The sequence below is a fragment of the Chaetodon auriga genome, chromosome 5, assembly GCF_051107435.1.
Source record: "Chaetodon auriga isolate fChaAug3 chromosome 5, fChaAug3.hap1, whole genome shotgun sequence".
Classification (NCBI taxonomy): Eukaryota; Metazoa; Chordata; class Actinopteri; order Chaetodontiformes; family Chaetodontidae; genus Chaetodon; species Chaetodon auriga.
Window position 1 is genome coordinate 13605347 of NC_135078.1, and position 20151 is coordinate 13625497.

At 41.9% G+C, this 20151-nt stretch overlaps 1 protein-coding gene across 1 annotated transcript; it reads right to left on the minus strand.

Annotated features, from left to right (window-relative positions):
* Positions 1-419: 419 nt before the first annotated feature.
* On the minus strand, positions 420-19946 carry jak2b (Janus kinase 2b). The gene is made up of 24 exons (XM_076730885.1): positions 19387-19946; positions 16601-16837; positions 15568-15691; positions 15338-15455; positions 12786-12931; positions 11612-11903; positions 11398-11517; positions 10968-11125; positions 10538-10649; positions 10038-10224; positions 9166-9290; positions 8799-8933; positions 8385-8472; positions 7289-7416; positions 6862-7000; positions 6338-6489; positions 5740-5890; positions 4740-4876; positions 4054-4243; positions 3543-3667; positions 3284-3456; positions 2907-3024; positions 1713-1826; positions 420-1338 (listed from the first exon to the last, which is right to left on the minus strand). The coding sequence occupies exons 2-24, from the start codon at positions 16830-16832 to the stop codon at positions 1231-1233; spliced, it is 3372 nt and encodes a 1123-aa protein (XP_076587000.1). The 5' UTR covers positions 16833-16837; positions 19387-19946; the 3' UTR covers positions 420-1230.
* Positions 19947-20151: the final 205 nt, after the last annotated feature.

Below are 20151 nucleotides of genomic sequence, written 5' to 3' on the forward strand. Positions count from 1 at the left end.
CTGTAACTACAGGGAAAAAAAAAAAATCAAACACTGACAACTATGTGGATTTTTTCTTTGTACCCTTCTAAGGAAGCTTGACTCAACTTACAAGACAACATTCCTGAAACTGATGAAGATAGTGTTACGCCAAATGACAGTTAAGTGGGGAGGGGTATGTGCAACAGTATGTGTCTTAAATGTGGAGTCATCTAGTTTAATATGTGTCATCTTTATGATCAAATTTTGAATGTGTATGGAGATTTCTGATAAATTCTGTGTATTCAGTTGTGATTCATGTCATTTCCTCTTCAATTTCTATTTGTAATAGTGTTTAGATTTTGAGCCTCTTGACTGGTTTTTGGTGTCACGTGTTGTTTCAATAGCACACTCATTTACACTGCGGAAACAATGAGGAGCTTTAAAGCGACAGAGAATTTGCTTAACAGATGTGACTGTTCTTTAATTTTCACACCATTTCTCACAATGAAAACATAAAACAACAGATTTTTTAAATCACCTTTGTATGTACTTCATTTACACTGACATCTTGCTGGCAGTTCAAATATAGTATTTACTATATTTTCATTTTATAAAATTAGAAAATTTTTCTGGACATATGTACACAAGTATACTGTAGGTATATACACACATACATAGAAAACACCAAGTCCATTTTATTTCTGGTGAGGGGAGAAGGGGACGGTAAGAGCTAGCCCTGCTAGCTGTTTGTATGGACACAACACACTCTCACACACACAAACATGCACGCACGCGCGCACACACACACACACACAACCATGTGCATTCTCTCACACACACACTCACGAAGAACTTGTTTGACACAAGCATCTCTAGCTTTAGGCCTGGCGATAGTCTACTCACAGTCTGCACACATTCTTGAAATCTTCCTTTTATCCAGGATGTTTGACCAAACACGTTCACACAACAACGTCACCATCGACAGTTCCTTGAATCCAAGCCTCCATTTCCATCCTGCTGCTGGCCACTAAGCTGCTCCACTATAAAAAAATGGTTTGAGAGCCTTGTTTAAAGGCACCTTGGCAGTAGTTTTTGAGCTGGTCCTAGCTTCGAACCACCGCTCTTCCAGTTACAATCTGCTTTGCCACATGCTGTCGCTCGGCAGGAGAAGGACCTCGTATCTCCCTCTGTCCTTCGGCCACAAACAGGGCAACAATGTTAAGAGCGACTCAGCTGAAGAGGAGCACGGCACTTAGGGTGATTTTCTGTCTAAAACTCCTTACTGTCCCTGAACAGGTCGATCCGCAGAGCGAGCTCCTTGAAAGAGGGACGCAAGCAGGGGTCATTGTCCCAGCACTCTTCCATGATCTCATGTATCTGAGAGAAAAAGCAGGAAGAAAGAGAATTATCTGTGGGTGTATTCCTGCGATGAGCAAACAACAAAATCATTACAAGTCAGTAACTCTTATTTTTTTGGTTCTTTGTCTTTTATTCTGACAGTCAGTGAGACAGGGAGCGTGGGAAGAGAGAAGAACTGACATGCACCCTGGCATGGAATCAAGCTGCGGATATTGCACTTGTGTGAGGCCTTAACTAATTGGCACCTGGGATGCTTTAGTGACAGGTGATGTGTGTATGTAAAAAAAAAAAAAAAAAAAAAATGCATGTTTTCCAGGCGAAAAAGTTCAACCTGACTGAATCCAACATGCATGTGAGAAGTGAAGCCAATCACAAAGAAAACACGACTGTACCTCTGTGGGACACCCCAGAGGCTGAGGCAGCCTGCTGCCTGATTTGAGGAGCTCGATGAGGTGATAGACGATCAACTGTCCCTGCTTGTCGTTCCCCATCATGGACATAAAAACCTGAGGAGAAAGGTGACTTTAAAAATCTATTTGATTTACAGAAAACAAGAAGAAGACACATCCTTACAGATAGGAAAATGGCTGCAAACCCAAACAGAAAAATAAGACGAAGATAAGAGAGAACTTTATTTACTCTAAGGGAAACTGCTGTGCAGCAGCAGCAGCAGTGCACAGAAGGAAAGAATGATGTGCATGTAAATGTAAATGTGGGGTACTTGAGGTTCTGCCAACTTCAACCATAAATCTGTTGTGACTGAGTACAAGCCAAATATGTGACAACCTGAGCAGAGAAATGTTATTGTCAACAACTACAGTATGATCTCAGGAAGTGGGACAGTGGCTCTACTTTGCCAGGTGTAGCATGACGGACTGTCTGTATTTAGGGTGACAGGAAAATACAACTAGGGTGAGTTGTGCTGAGAAGACACTGAAAGCAGTTGTTCATACACATAACCAGGTATTCAGCAAAGAAGCGGTGGCTTCATTTGAAACTATTTAAGAACACACCTTGAGGTATGATAATTCAGGTAGAGGAGGGAGGAAAAAACCTCCTCCCCTGGAGCAGTCAGGCAATTAACCAACTGCAGTCTGTATTAAAGTGTCAGGCTTGTTTGCTCTATTTACAGACCAGGAACCATTGCACTCTGATGTCAAGTATCTAAACTGTCTGTACGTCACTGGCAGTTTGGCAGGGCGGTTCCTTCAGGTCAAGCCACTTTTTCACTGTGCAGGTTTACTGCATGCTGTATCATGTCTTTAAAAATAATGCACAGCCTTCCAGACAAAATTCCTGTGTGTTACACTATATATGTGTTACACTATATATTCTTTTTTAATAAGTTGAGAGGCAGACAGGAAATGTGGGAACAGAGAATCCCAGGATGGATTCAAACCAGTTTATATCCTGCATCTTAGCCAGCGTAGCAAACCAGTTACACTGCTTTCTTGAATTAAGATGGGACCTTATGAAGACAGAGTAGTAAGAGCAAACGGTAATCTCATGTCATTTTCTTACTGTTTGCAGAAATAAAGCTGAACAGGCGGTGAAAAAGTCAGAGCGTGCATACTGTCATCACTTACTGCAGGAGGGCTGCTGTTTTTGTCACTGTGGGTGAAGAGCTCATAAAGCACCACTCCGAAGCTCCACACATCCGATGCCACAGAGAACTTGCTCTCCGTCAAAGACTCAGGTGCATACCTACAAAACAGGACACTTGACTGTCTGTTGTTGTCTGTTCTGCTTCACTTAAGGGGGCAGTTAAGCTTACAAATACACTTCAACAGTAGGACAGGGAGGACAGTTTTGACTGGGGATAAATGGGATTGATATATTCATTTATGGAACAAACACATGTGCAAAATTTCTTAAATAAAATCACACAGTAGTGCAAACGCTGTCCAGCATGATGAAGATAGTGAAAAGAACAAAAGCACTAAAAAGAAAACAGAAGTCTGACCAGAATATGGGACTCTCTCCTGGCTCTTTCACCATGTAGTACTCTTTGTCCTGAGGTAGAACTTTGGTGAGGCCGAAATCTCCGATCTTCACCCTCAGCTCACTCTCCACAAGGATATTTCGTGTTGCCAGGTCTCTGTGGATATACCGTTTACTTGACAGGTACTCCATACCCTGTGAACACGCACAGACAGAAACCTTTACTGCATCTGTAGCTCCCCAGCGGTCAGCATGTGACAAAACTGGACAAGAGGAAGTACCTTGCAGATCTGAGAAGTGTAATGCACAAGCTTCTTGTGGTCGATCCTCTCCTTGTTCTTCATGAGGTAATCTCTCAGACTTCCAAACGGCAGATATTCCATGATGAGACGCAGATTTCGCCGTCCTGAGAGAAGCCAAAAACAAACAAAACAAACAAAAAAGTACTGAAAGACACTGACACAAAGTAATAGTGAATTTCTCATTGTTTGATACAGCTTGTGTATAATTAAGATGGGGAGGATACAATGATGCTATATTTTGTGGATGTCCATCAAAGACCAAAGAATTGTATTTACTGTTCAGTGAGGCTGTTTTTACAGTGGTATAATTATAATGGTAAATGCACACAGAGTTTGGTAGGCTTCTGTAGGTCTACTGTAGAATGTGCAGAGCGAAGAGTAGAGGGTGTATGCAATGAGGTGCCTGTAAATATGTTGTCTTCCAACATCCACCAACAGTTCCAGTTCTAATGTTTGGAGAATAAAGGTATGACCTGCAGGTCAGCCGTACCTGCGCTGTAACAGACGCCTTTGTACTTGACGATATTCTCGTGCTGCAGGGATTTCAAGATCTCAATCTCTCTCTCAAAGTCTCGTATGTGCTCGGCAGTGCTGTGCTGGAGTTTCTTCACGGCCACGACCTCTCCTGTGTTGTCCTGAAGTGGGTCATAGCGACACATCTCCACACTACCAAAGTTTCCCTGAAAGAAAACACCAACTTGAGTGAGGTGTTATTTTTTTATTTTTTACTCATAGTCTGACTTCTTATTTTACCCCATTTGCTAGCAAATGCTAGCATCTGATGCTTTACTTTATGATAATCCACTCATGACACATAAGCCACGATACCTCTTCAATGAAGGATATGATAAACCTAATTTAACTGAGACCAAATCTACCTCAAAAACTTAGCAAGCACAGGACACATAGCACAAACTCTGCCTGGGATAAGAACTCAGTCCCTTTCTTAGGAAATGCATGTTAAACATAATATTGAAAAAGAGTTAAGTTCAAGACAGGTAATTTCAAGAAACTTCAGAGAGACATCCTTATTATCAATTCTTCAAGAATCAGGTTCCAAAAGCCTGAAATATCAGGATAACATATGCCAAACACAAAGTTATTACGGAAAAGGGGTGTTAGTTTATTAGCGTGGCTTCATTTGCTCTTAAAAGCAGTTTCCACACTCCTTCATACCTTGCCGAGCTGCTGTAAGAATATGAGGTGTCGCTCTTCAAACTGAGCCGGCTCCTGACTCTCAAAACCCCCAGTCGACCAGCCAGAGCCCACGGTCCTGTTTGGCAGGATGTCACTGTCCACGATCAACTCGTAGTCTGGGGACACAAAGACAAAAACACACATTCAAGAGATTAAGGACAGCCGTGTCAAACCAACAAGCCACCAGCAAATGGACGTCCAACCAGGTCTCGTCAACAAGCAGCAATGCTGTCGGCTGGGTCTGTGTCCTGGGTGTCTGATTATGTAGCAGCGACCTCAGTAACGCATTGTGATGCCTCTGCTCTTCAATATAGTGGAAGAGCAACTGTGCATTTATGTGTAAACATGTAAAAAGTCCTGTCAGCAATATTAGCACCTGCACTTCTTTGGTCACGCCTCCCATTGCACCAAACTGACTGATGTAAACAAAGGAGACCATGGTGCACACTGAAATGTTCAACTGTGTTTGTGTGTGGATGAAAGGCCAAAACACAATGAAAAGGCCATGTTTTGAAAAACACCTGTGCACGTGTGGACTAGATATCAAAAATAAAGTAACTCCAGACCTACTGAGAGAATGAGTCACTTAGACAAGCTGAACTGGACCCTGAAGTCTCTCCAGCACTGGTTCTTCTGGTCCCAAAGCTCCACTAATCATGTCTTTGACCAATCTCCGCACTAATCACACAGGTATTGTTTTACTCATCTAACTTCAAGCAATAAAAGGAAGCTGAAGAATTCCCAAAATACTAGCCCTACTTCATTCCTGACCTCATTTCAAAACAGCAGCTGAATGATGACCCCATGAAGGCGAAGCTGAGAGCCCGTTTTCAATGACAGGTTCCTGAAGACACCGAGATGAACGCGTGTGTGGTCTGGGTGTGTGTGTCTGAAGACATTTGAGATTCCACACTGGTGTGACCTAGATTCCCTGTTAGGAGCAGTCTGGTTGGCCAGCTGATGAGGGGTTTGAACCAACCTGGTGTGAAGAGGCTGTGGAGGTCACGGATAACGGCACGAAACGTGGGCCTGAATGTGGGCTCATAGTCCATGCAGCTGGTGATCAGATTAGCCAGTTCGGTCCACTTTGGTGCGGGAAGCTGGTGGTGGTCCTCGTAGAAGAGGGTTTTCTGTGAGACAAAATGAAGGGTCAGTGTAGTGCAGATTCAGCTTATTATACAAAGTATTTCAATACATAAATCACGCTGCTGGGGGGTATGAACTGTCTTTTTGGATTTTCCATTGAGGCAAAAGGCCAATTTCTATTCAACATGCTGGTTTAGATTATGCCAATGGTTTGAAGTTATGCATAATTACTGGCATGGTCTCTCTCCAATTCTGACTGTTGTACATGAAGGTGCACTGACCATTATTTGTAACTTAACAGAATCAAGAGATACTCAGAAATTCCCAGCCTACTGCATACTGAAGTGCATTTAAAACACTTTATTGAAATTAAAAAAAATAAACAATAAATAAATAAATCATACACTGTGGTCCACACAGTGTCATTACCACCAAGTATTAATAAACACCCTGATACAGTAAATATTATAGATCGTACCACCCAGCCCTACCTTAGAGTTGTCCAGTGTTGCTAAAGGTTTCTCCCCACCACTGCAGATCTCCCAGAGGGTGGTGCCAAAGCTCCACTTGTCTGCAGCCAGGCTCAGGTTGGCAGTGTCCTCGATACACTCCGGGGGCACCCAAGGGATCCTCTCAATCAGGACTGATCACAAACAGAAACATTTAACCCACCACCCTCAGTAAATTCTTCATTTTCCATTAAGGCTCTGAAATTTTCAGGCAAAATTTCAGTTGATTCAGTTTGATTTTCTGCACTAATTGAATGCATTCCTCTGTAAACTTCATCGGTTTGCAGCATAAAAACTAAATCCATTCTCCTCTAAAAAAACTCCTTTTCTTTATCTTAATAGCAGTGACTTACCACTCATTTCTCAAGCGTTTTTGATAACTGATCACCACCCAAAACGGAGTAATCCAAGGCACTGTCTCATCACTATCACAACCTTGTTGAATAGCTGCCCCCTGCTGACTGAAGAGTGTATTACAGTTTATCTGAGGACAGACATAAACTCACTTTCTTTGGGCAGGACAGTGATGCTGATGCCAGGGTCACTCAGCTTGATGAAGGGGGGGTTCCCAGCCCTCCGGTCATCCTCTCTGATCAGAAGAACGTTTTTAGCACAGACGTTCCCGTGGACAAGTTGCTTTTCTTCCTGCAGGTTCAGAAAGGGAGCGACGAATCAGTGTTTCACCAGCGCAGACAGAACAATTAGCAAACCACACTTCTTACAGCTGCCTCTCAGGGGTCTCTTTAAGACGATTTGTGTACTAAATGAAATGTGTAGCCCTTTACCTGTATGTTACTGCAGACACACTTGAGCACATTTTTAATATGTTAATGCATCACAGTAATGACAGCATTGTAAAATCCAGGTCATGGCAGACCATGACATCAGTAACGTTGATGGAACCAGTATGTAGTGCACTATTCAGATTCCTACCAGGAAGTTCATGGCCCAGGCCAGCTGCCTCGCCACCTCCAGCTTCCACAGGATGTTTATCGAGTTCTTGTTTTTCTTCAAGTAGGTGTCCAGCGAACCAAACTTCACATACTCCTGCACCATGATATCTGAAAGAAAACATTTTTGTTCAGCTGAGGTTAAAAATCATTTAAGGATTTTGAGACTACAACACAGTTCTTAGATGTACAAGTTTTATGTCATCCTATGTAACGTTATTATGTTGATGAGCCACTGTGCAGTGGTGTTAACTGAAGCAAGGAGAGCAGGAATTAAGAGTTTCTCTAAAGACACTTGAGAAACTCATTTTTACATAATTTTCCACTGATATCAGCATCACTCTGTGGTTTTAGTATTTCTTAATTTATGTTGTATATCACGGATAAAGTTGGCGATTTTGTTTCAGGGACTTTTGGCAGCACTGTTTCATACTTGTTTTATGTGTGTTTGATTTTTTCAGTGAAGACAGAGAGTAAAGAGAGAACAATGCCATCGTATGCTCAATTGATTATATTTAAATTTGTCCACTGAGGCACAAAGAGCGGCACCTCTGAATCCCCCGTGGACTTCTCTTCAGCTGTAAAATGTTCTCTTAAACTACCCAAGATGAACAAGGATCCAGAAATACAAAGTGCTTTGCCAGTGTCAGTCATTTCCAATTGATCAATGTCAATACTGATAAAAAAAGACAGACAGCAGAGCAGACATGCTCCTGGCAGCATAAACAGATGCCTACAGTAGCAGCAGAAGCCTTGTGAGGTGAAGAGGGAGTGGGGCTGCTGGAAGAGTTTTTGCAGCAGCGTATTGTAATCCTCCTAAGAATAGCCCACCAAGTCCATGGTTTAATCACTGCTCTGAGCTTTAGGCTAATGGAGTCTGGCCAAGATTATAGCAAATCATGGTAGACTCTTGACATCATTAGACCAGAAGACCATAAGCTCATAATGTCTGTCAAATAAACAGGTACAGTATGCAAGTTAGCTTACCCTTTTTTCCCCCCTCACAGCACGAACAAATGAGGACACACAGTTAGCTAACAGCATGACAAGTTGAGAGCGTGTCTCCAAGGCCGACTTACTTTCTTCTCCACAGACACACACGCCATAGTTAAGGATCAGGTGCTTATGGGACAACTGGCTCATCATACTGGCAGCCTCGAAGAAAGACTGTAGGATGAGAGAAGACAGAGAAGATAGAAAACCAAATTATCTATGTGCCCATGATAGAGAAAAAGTTACACCAGTGTAGGCCTCCAACTAAATCAAGAAGAACACCTATACGAGGGCAAGAAACCTGCCTAAGTAAAACAGGAATCAGCCACAGCCTGAAATAAACCAGCAGGTGGTTATTTCGTATCCTAAATGCATTCTGAGTACATCTGCTGCAGCTACTCCAGCCTGCATAGCTCAATGAAGACAATGCAGCTTGAACCTTCTGTAAAACCAACTGTCCCTGCAAACCAAACGTTTTGCACAGTTTTAAAGCCACAGACCTCAGAGTAATTCCTGTGGGCCTGGTCCAGGACTTTCATAACGACATCAGTTTGGTGCACGAGTCCATAGTCTCCCAGCTCCTTGCGGACCCCTTTGAAGATCTTTGTAAATGTCCCTTGACCTAAGCTCTCCATCTGAAAGGAAACATGATTGTAGTTCTAATTCTAAAACCATAAACATGTATTTCTAACTGTTTAGAGGTGATTATCTTAACTTATTCTGAGAATGACTTGTTGGCAAAATGCACGAAATGGGATATCGGTGTAGCAGTTTAGTGCTACAACACAATAATGTGGAATCTATTTACGTAAAGAATTTTTGGAAATACAGACATATGACAGTCCTGAACATGCACACTAAGCTTACAAACTCCAGATCTTCTTTCCTGATCTTGTGAAACACCATTTGACTGATGTTGTGCCGATGCAGTGACGGAGACAGAGGCACTTCAGATCCCTTGTTGCTCCTGCACACCAGGAGGCAGGACTTTTCTGTTGGTGGAGAGAAAATGAAGTATTGTAAACACAATTATGAATATTATATTCCATTTCTGCCATTTTCTGCCAATAGATCACACACTGGTCTTTAAAGAGTCCAGCTGACACAGAAACTTGAGTAATGATAATGTGATGTCGACACTCTGCAGTCGCTCATCATCAATTTCTGTGGAAACCACCACGTTATCAAAAATTCCTAGCATTGAGCAGTTCTGCTTCAATTTCAAAACCACAAAGACTGAGGCAACGTTGAGTCAACCTGGTTGCTCGTTCAGCTCCCAAATGAGAAAACCAGTGTTCTCCCTCTCTATTAATGACGGGCCAGAACACGGACTTCACTGAAAGAAAACAGTAAACATCCTATTGAGGTGCACTAGATCAGTGCTAACCTTTGCATGCCAGCTGATTCTTTATTTGGGGACAAAGATTCTTAGCAGGAGTCCAAAATGTTGTCTCTGTATTCAGCAGCATCTGAAAACAAGCTGCCTACAGCTGGAGGTCCTTGGACTTTTTCCTTTCACAGGTAACAGCATAAAATCTCTTCGCTCCCTCTAATACTGTTCACTGCCACATGCGCTTTAAAACATCTAGCAGACTTTAATTCTACTGTCATTAATTTAGCAGCATGTAAAGGTTTGATTTTTTTCTATTACACATTAGACAGTAGCACACACACACACGGTGTGTGCCAAAGTTTACTAATCTCTCAAACTGAATAAATCCAGAGTCTGTTCGTTTTACCTTTGGATTTAGGTGGACAGCACTTGCTGAACTGGAAAATGACGCTGTCAGAGCGCACAGTTTCCTTTTGGTAGCAGCTGAGTAGTTCCTGCAAGCTGCTGAAGTTTCTTTTGGTTCCACTGAGGTTAAACTCCCCACTGGCAGACCTGGTTATCTGGCAGTGCTTGTATTCGACAGCGTCATACACCTAGCGGACACAAAGAGGAAAGCAGACGATGGAAATGCATACGATTGGTGCTTCAGTCACGGAATCGACAGTAATACAACAACAGCAAGTCTGATTCTGAGTGTGACACTAGTCCAGGCGGTTTAACTATACAATGAAAAGGCTTGGGTTGGAGAACAAAACCAGAGGCTCTTAAAAAATACACAAATACACGAGAAGCAGCTTGGTACTGAAACATTCTTCAGCCATGTTCAGAAGGACAATCGCATCGGATCAGGCAGGACTGCAAAACTATGATGTGATGCTACAAACTACAAGTTTGAGTGTTACTTACATCAACAGGGAAAGTGAGAAAATACTTGTTGAAGTCTTTAGGGCTACATCTCAAAATGTACAATCCTCGCTTATTTCCACATTTGTGGAGCCGGTTGATGGCAAATTCCATTCTGCAACAACAACAAAAAAAGTCCCAAAATAAAAAACACACACAGCACAGTCGCAGTAAATTATTTACCTGTATCTTGGCAGAGAAATGCAGTATTACCAGCTTGGATAGGACATAGAGTAAATACCAACCACCTGAGCAAAGCTTATACATTCAATTTTGAAATACAGAAGTCATGTACCACATCGGTGCAGTTCAGGAAGCACATAAAATAATCAAAATTTTTTCTTCGCTGCTCATTCAGCTCCAATTCAAACTTTAAACATTACTAATGCCACTGGTAAATAAAATGAGTGAAGGTTTGTTATTCTTCACTTACGAGGTGGGGCCATGGCAATGGGAAGCGATGGCTTCCACCAGCCTCGGAGGAGCCACTTCTTTACAAAGGTAGTGATGTGCGTCTGTAGTCAGCCGATAGTAGCCATCAATGAGGGACACAAAGGAGAGGGCTTCAGACAGGCTGGGGAACTCCAGCTCCTGAAACGTACCAAAACCACTGTTACACATGATATGTCAACTTCCACCATTCGCCAACCATCACTGAACTGTGCATTATATTTGTCTTGTTACACAGACGGCAGGTTATAAAACAAATGTTTCTATGGCTGCAAAGGTTTTCTGCCTTTACAGTCCTCTCAAGTGATAGTGAACCAGCGTTACTGAAGCTGACTGCATACTGTGGTTAAAAAAAGTTGTTTCTTTGCCAGCTTACAACAGAGAAAAGAAAGACGTCCATGAAGTGAAATTACCAGATTCTTGCCGTCTTGTTTGTTGATGGTGACCACCCGACTCTCTGCAGCACCCTCCTTACTGGCCTGTTTGATGCTGATGTCAGTGACATCGGGGAAGTCACACAAGGTCTGCAGCTCCTGGACAAACAGCATAAGAGAGATCTTTTGTAACAATGTTATCTGTGATGCCATCAAAGGAACAAACCTCAGTGACAGAGCTCATGATACCAACCTGCTCAGAGTCTTTCAACTTCTCTCGACACCACTGGATGCCGCTGTCGGCTGCCACCAGGATGATGAGCTGTCCGCTGGATGGTTCCCTGACCTGGAAGGTCTCTGTGTAGAAGGCCTTCTCCAGGGACTCCATGCTGATGAGGTACTTGAGCTTGAGGTCACGCGCTGTAGTCCGACACTGACTGAACTGCTGGATGAAGCGTTTGAAACGAAAGCGGATTCGCTTGCGTGTCAGAAAGTTGCAGTCTTGGATCTGAGCTCTCATGTCCTTTGGCAAAAAGGACTTGTAGCTAGAAGGAAGCAAAAGGGAAAGGGGATTTTTTTTTTTATTAGCAGCATGTAAAATTCTGTATCCCTCATGCATTTTCAAAGCAATACCAAGCAACTACTCTTAGTGGAGAAAGTGATTCACATTTTCATTGAAATGCCATTTAAATCATTTTAAAGCAGTCTTATCATATTAAGGCTCATAATAAGGCGATAGTGCAGATTGAATGAATCAAAGCAAAACCTCCCATTGAAGTTGGATCTATATTCCACTGAACCCAAAAATCTGAAAAGAATGCTTTCCTCAAAAACATCTATTGACATCTGGTATGAGGCACATCAGTATGTTAAAGATGCTCTTCCTGTTTTTTGCTGTCGCCCTCTACGGGGTCATGCATATTTTAGTGCAGGAAGAGCAGATGGTGGTTTTAAAATCTGGGCAGACAAGGGTGTGCAGAAAATAGAGGACCTCTATGTTAACGGCAACCTTTTCACATTTGATCAGCCAAAAAACTGTTTGTTATCTTCAAAATATAAGCATGTAATAGCCAAATCACTGCAGTCACACTTAAAAAATCTCACACTTCTATACCCAATAAATGATGGAAACAGCTTCCTCTGGCCTATACTGTTTTAAAGATGCATGATAAGGTGTCCACCATTGACAGACTAGAAGCATGGAGATCAGATATACAAGAGGACATAGAAGACTCTGATTGTACAGATGTTTTTGTTAGTCAACCAAACGAAAAGTGTTAATATTCCTCAAACTAGAGTTCAAAAAAAGCTTTTTTTGTGCATCCATGCTAAAAATCAGGCTTTGCATTGGCACCAATTACACCAGTACATCAATTAGTGCTTAGCAGATGTTCAGACCAAAAGCAGCCTCTGTTCTCAACTAGTACCTTATAGTGTGGTAGATGTCCAGAGGCGACAGCTGTCTCTCCTTGGCTGTTCTTGTCATGTCGAGTACAGCCATACCGAGGCACTCCTCCTGAGTCTCATGGGAGTTGGGGATCTTCACCAAGCCGTTGACAAAGTCATACCTCCACTGCACACAGAGATGAAAGCAACACAGTCAGCCATGCACTTGCTTAGAGGAAGTGTACAACCTTGTGCTCTCATGCGAAGTGTATCAAACTCTGTATTGTGTGTACATGTGAACACAACCTGAAAGACTGCCATAGTTCATTATCTATCAATATCCTTAAAAAACACTTCTGAAAAGATTAGCTTTTATTGTTATGTGACTTGGTCTTCAACTGAGAAACAGAGAAATATGCTCTAAGACATGAAGTCTGACACTGTGGACCCCCATCAGACAGACAACTCGGACAGCTGAGACAACCTACATTGGCTATATTTGGTCATATTTTGGCAAACTGGTAGAATTACATGTACGCCAAATCAGCAATAGCTATACATCCACATAACCCACAGACTACGATCGCTAGATTACCTAGGCAAGTTCTGGATTTATAAGTGTGTTTCTATGACTTGTATGATGTCCTCAGTCACAAGTCACACTCAACATAAAAATATGCGCATCATGTTTTTGTGTGAGACAGATTTGACTGAGTTCTGACTTGAGAACGAGTAAGATATTTAATGCTAATCGTGGCAATCAATCTAATTGGGGCACTAAGGCTTCTAAAGTACCTTAAGTGCCTCCATGAGCTGTCTGTCACAGACACTGTTGCTCCTGCATCAACAGGCTGGACTACAACAACTAACTTCCTGTTGCTGTAGGAACACCGGCATCTCCAACTGGTGAATGCAGAGACGCTTTCTTTTGCAAGTCATAATAGCCTTACTTTATCGCAAAACATGGGGGCTCAGCGTGAGATTAGACCATGAAGAATTCAACATGTCCTTCACAAAGAACAACATAACATCTGTCCGGAGTGAATGCAAGCATGTGTAATGGCTTAATGGCTGCAAATATGCAGTGTTGGGCATCCTCAAATGACCCACACAGCGGTGCTTCCCTTCTCCCTTATAGGCTTTTCCCAAGCCAGCAGCACAGATTTCCACAGGCATAATTCCACGTAATCCTTCAGTTCACTCCGAGTTCAGCTCCAGTCATATTACTGGCTCGTGTTACCTGAATTCACCTATAAAACACACCTACTTTCTATTGCAGTGTTTATATGGTTTACTAAAATCATTTCTTGGCTGAGGACATGCAGGGCCCTAGCCATACATCTGATGAGGTCTCTATTGGACTTTTTTCTTCCTGTACTACACTACTGTGATTACAACTCTGTTTTCCTTTCACCAAAAACACAAGTACAACGGAATGAAAAATATACTCCATTCACATTAACACAAAACCCGAGGGGACTCACTAGGGAACCTTTTCTCTTGCAAGACTTAGTGACCACTAAGGCATTAATAAAGTAGTAGTCCTGTGAGCCAATGCGTGCCATCCGAGGCCAGATTAACTCCTTGAGTAGCCCTGTGGCAAAAATGTACAATGGGCTGATACAAATAAAAACCTATAAATGGCCCCCACTGTTGCACTGGGTCACATCTTTCTTAACTACTATCAAGATTATATTTTTAGTGAATTCCACCATTAATAGTCACTTGACGGAACTCACAGTTGAAAATAGCTCCCACAAACACAAATGACTACAGTGTTCAGCTACTTTATGAAATCATTTTCTTGCATTTTGGAAAAACTGCACTATATTTCCGTTTCAAAAGATTTGAGGAAGTACTGGGAAACAGATGTTTTTTACAATAATTTATCATCTGTATATTGTGCAACCATGGTGTGTGTTCCTCTTAAAAATCTGTGTATGGTCAAATTCAATGAATCAATCAACACACTAACCCTGCGAACCACCAAAGTCTTGAGTGTTTGTCAGAGCTTCCCGCTTTGCACTGTGAGTAATTCAGCCTTACTGGCATCCTGACTGTAACCTTACAAATCAAAGAAATTTACATTTGTGCGGCAGACTTAACTGTCTGACTTATCTGAACTGAACCAGACCGCGCATTTGAAACGTGGCTTCACATTTTTGGACAACAGCTCCGCTCTGAGCATGCTGTGATCTGTCAAACCTGCAGCATAGAAAAAGCCTCGGAGTGCACACGAAAGACTGTGAATGGGGATGACTTTTATGTTCTTGTTCAGGGTTTGTGCTCATTGAGGTGTGGATCTTTGCATACAAGTAGCAAAACTGCCTCCAAAGACTGAGCTCCCTCTCACAGGGGGGTTATAACTGTACTCAGTGAACGCGTTTACAGGTCACACTAAAGAAATCCTTCTCAAAAAAACATCCATAGATATGAGGTTAAAAAAGAAAATCAAAAAAGCATCAGTTTCAGTTTGTTACAACTCAGTCTATTGAAAAAAAAAAACTTCTGACAAGCAACCTAACAAAATGACATCACTGCACAAGGATATGAGCTACTTGTGTTATAAATGGCTGTAAGATGAAGTACCCACCTGAAAGAAAAGGTATGACATCACGAAGTCATCAAGAACAGGACTTTCTGAGCCCTTGGTGACTCCATATCGATATGCCCGGGATGCCCCACCACTGTACCAGCCAGGGAAGTAGTACCTGTGTTAAAAAGCAATAACGAAAATGCAGAGAGTCACAATGACATTTCAATTTTAATTTGGAAAAGATACTCAAGAGATGAAGTAAGAAGCCAAAAAAAAGTGGATGCTACCTTATTCTGAAAAACACATCTTCTGAAGCCAGTTCGTCAAGCTGGAAGATGTGGTTGGGTGAAAACCACAAGCGGTCTCGCTCTCGAAAGAGACCAAAAAGGCTGCAGTACAGGGGTGATATACCTAAAGCAGACAAAGAAACAGAAACCACGCTGTCCTCTGTGAAGTGTCCCTCTGTTTAATTATGTAACATATTCTTTAAAACAGAACAGGTTAGCCATACTGTGTGTTACTAGCTTGATCCAAAACAATTTTCCTTGTTCATGTGCATAAATCACTTGAACAAACAAATTACTGTACAGCTGTAAAAACTGGTAGTGCCAACGCAGGTGAACAAAAGGTCAATAAAGACTGGCTAAAATGTCAGTTGTGTTTGGTTTACCATCAAACACACAACATGCGATTCCAACAACATGCAGGCTAGTCTAGAGAGATGTGATTATTCTGAATTTGATGCAAGCAACAAATTGGGACAGGAGCAGCTAAAGACTGGGAAAGTGGTGGAATGGTCCAAAAACACCTGTTTGGAACATTCCACAGGTAAACAGGTGATAGTGTCATGATTGGGTGTGAAAGGGGCATCCTGGAAAGGCTCAGTTGTTCACAAGCAAGGATGGAGAGAGGTTCACCACTTTGTGAACACATGACTGGATAAAGGAGATTACCGCATGGACTCAGGGACGCTCCATAAAACTGCTGCATTCTGTTTTTATCTATGTTTTTTACAGCATGCCAGCTTTTTTAGAATCAAGGTTGTGTTAGTGGCATCGTAATTTTGACTGTTAAATTGCAACAACACCACCACCAACACTCAGCAAAGCAAAGCTACCACATTTTGCTTATCCTCAAACACAGTGAAGAAAGTTAGGCAAACTGTAAACAAAACACTGAGATGATTGAACAAGCCAATGCTCTTTCTGCCGATAGGTTTCACTGTGGCCTCTTGATAACCTTATCTCAGGACTTATGCCCCTCCAGCAAAACACATGAATGGGGGCGTATTATGCAGCTTTGTAGAGCCGGTGTACTCACTGCACGCTTTGGCTGCATCTATGCACAGCTCTTCAGCCACATAGTCCCCAGGTGGGTAGCTGAGGAAGCCGCAGTCGGCCGCTCCTAGGCTGCTGTGGTAGAAATGAAGTCTCAGAACAGCCGCGGCCGGCCTTGTGTCTGGAGATTCATGATGCACGGTCCCATTTTGGTGCACTGTGGGGCATGTATCAGTCAGAGTGTCCATGGCTGGCAGGGAGGCCGTCAACAGCATGCAACCTTCAATCGGTTAAAGGCAAAGTGTCAGCAGACAGAATCATTTTCTTTCTTTTTGTTTTTCTTCAGTGAAGCATGGAGAATTGAATGTCATCATTAGCTAGGGTACATGGTTTCAACTGTTGGATAAACTGTTATTGAGATTCAAGCATTACATAAAGCTGCAGTGCAGAGGAACCACTGTCTGGAAAGAGGTTATAAAATCAGTAAATCTAATTAAAAAAAAAAAAAAAAAATAGGGCTACTCTCAGTGAGAGTTATCAAACACAGTCAGATTTCCACTGTAAAAGGACTATTGAGATTCTTAGCCCTGTTGCACGACATTTTTTAATGCTGGTTTAGGGTTTATCAGGTTTCAAATGTGCCATTTTCTCATGAATTACTTCGATTTAAATGGACAAGAATCTATATGTAATTCTTACAGGGTAAAATTAACATTTTACTCTCATTCAAACAGCATACCCCTTCACCCCAGACATTCTCGCATCAAACCAAGAGCTGAATTATAGGTGCTGCATTTCTTCTAAGATTATAACCGTGAACAAACAGGCACTGCTGGTGTCCTTGTTTCTACATGTAGCCAGTCCGCCAAGCATCCTCACTTAAACTGAAAACAACTCAACATCAGACTGCTTTGTAACGATAACCCAAACTTCCCAATATTTCTTTCCAGTATTAAAAATGTAACAGCGTTGAAATTATTGAAATTAGTTCTGTTCAGCAGATAACAGATATATCATACGGAAGAGACCCCAAGAACTCAAACAAATTCATTAATCGTGCTGCAGACGTGTTCCCCTTTTTCATGTTTTATATCAAAACAAACATAACATCAATATACAAGTCACAAAGCACAAAATGTACACTTAAGCTCACTCACATAAAAATAAAAATATGGCATCAGGCTCAGAGAGGACACACACGTCGCCTGGAATTTAAGGAGCACAGCTCAACAGTTTGTTATTTAAAACTGGTTAAATACCACAGAAGAAACACTAACAAACAGCCTGATGACTAGAACAACACATTTACTGTTTTTAAGGATCAGCTGAGGTCAAGATGTTCACTTCTTAATGTTCCACAACCCCAAACTGTCCTTCAAAATCTGCATTAAGCAGGTCATTCTCAAAAACAGTATTTGTGCAAGAAGGAAGCCACCAACAGGTCTACGCAAGTCAGGCGTACAGGTTTCTATGGCTGAGATGGCAGCCGCTGTGCATCCAAAAACTGTTGTCCAACTACTTCACCAGTCGCACCTTTATGGCAGAGTGGCAGATGTGCAAAGCAGTGGCTATGATCGCTGCCAGAGGTGCCTCCTCTGAATAATGACTTCAGGGGGTGGTAAATACTGTGTGTATTGTGTTTGACATTCATACCAATCTTAGATCAATTTGTAGATTTCTTTTAATATTTACATAAATTACTAATTTCTGTTTAACTGTGTTAATAAAATTGACTGATTCAATGGTATAAAATATCTAAAGTAAATGCAAAAAAAAAAGAAATGGCAAGAGTGAATATGATTATTTTTCTTATCAATTATTCACTTGATCAACTCACTGATGGTGCAGTCTATAAAATATCACAAGTAGTGACGTCACAATTGCTCCGATTCCCCTTAAGTCCGAAAAGAAGGATTAAATTCACAACAAAATCAACTGAGAGGAGCAGCACATCCTCACATTTGGGGAACTGAAACCAGTAAAAGCTCAGCATTATTGAATGTCAAGTGACTTGAAACTGTCAACTGATCACTGAAATGGTTGTAAGTTAATTGTAAGTCAGTCAGTTGGAAGTCAAAAGTGTGAAATGAACTCGTCCTTTTATTGGACTGATGAAATCAGCACTTATGTGAACATTGAGAAAATGCAGCATGCAGTTTGCTGTAATAACATTTCCCACATAGAGTGTGATAAGGGATCTCTCGATTTGGTTTATTCCCTTAATTTCTGCAAAACACAGAAAGAATGTCTGGCAATATCCCTCATATCACTTCAGACAGGACTTTACACTTTAAGTTTCCTATGAAGCTCTTATAATCCAATACTGGCCAATTTCAGGCGCATAAAATAGATGATCAAACGTATTTAAAATCTTGACATAGCCTATATTCTCAGCTTTGTCTCTGGTCTGTGGACAACTGTAACGAGGCAAATTCTCGACTGTCAAAACTCAAGGGAAAATGCTATAACGTTAGTGTCTGGACGCTGTTAACAGGCTCATCACTCACCTGAAAGTTTTATGTCGAGTGGGAAATTCAAAAAACGACAGCTAAGCTGGACATTTCCAGTCAAATAACAGAAACCTAGCTGCACAACAAACTCATCCAAGGCCGTGATCTTTCGTGCTACCGTTAGCTATAGCTTCAATAGATTAACTTAACGCTAGCCGCCACACAGACCCACCTCCATTTGAGTTGGAGATAGCTGCCACACAAACAGCGTAAGAAAATGTATTTTAACAACTTAAGGTGAGAAGTTAACGTTTGTGCACGTTGAAAAAATAAACCGGATAAAACTGTCAGCGAATTATTACTGAGTGTGAACACTTACTTTGGTGTAGAAGCCAGACGTGCAGCTAGCTAGCTTGCTGCTAGCTTCCTAGGCCACCGATGCGGCCAGGGTGAGAGAGAGTTTGACAACTACGCCCGGCGACAAAGCTGGTTCAGTTCTTAAAGATCAGCACAAAACAGCTGCCCCAATAAATATCACTTTCTTTTATGGTTGAAATCCACCTGGAGATATTCTTATTTCCATGTCGCACTCAGCTCGCTAACCTGCTACATAAGCTACCTCTGGTCAGCCTAGCGTTACCCATCTCACTCCCGAGGAACTTCGGCCGTCTATCGTGTCAATCTTGTAACTTATGCTAATGCTCGCTAAAACGAGGTCGTACGCTGTTACAAATTGATCCAATAACACGGAATTCATCTACAGGCAATCATCTCCTTGCGCCAAAACCTGGGGCAGCAGCTGTACGTGGAGAGTTACATTATTGACAGCTTGTGAAATGAATAGCTTTAACTCTGACAGGGGAGCTAGCTAGTTTGTCAGTAGCGGCTACAACGCAGCCGAAGCCCGAAGTCAGTCAACAAACCAGCCTCTCCCACACTAATGCTGCCTTCTAGTGCTGTCGGAAATGTTACAATTACAAAACAGACGAAATTGCAACTGTGCAAACGTCCAAATATCCACAGTAAAAAAAGTACTTGACCACCATCAGAACTGCTTTTAAAGCTAACATTAGCCACCACGGATAACCTGACTCTATACAGGTACATTTCTATTTATATCATCTGTCTAAAAGTACATCCCTCA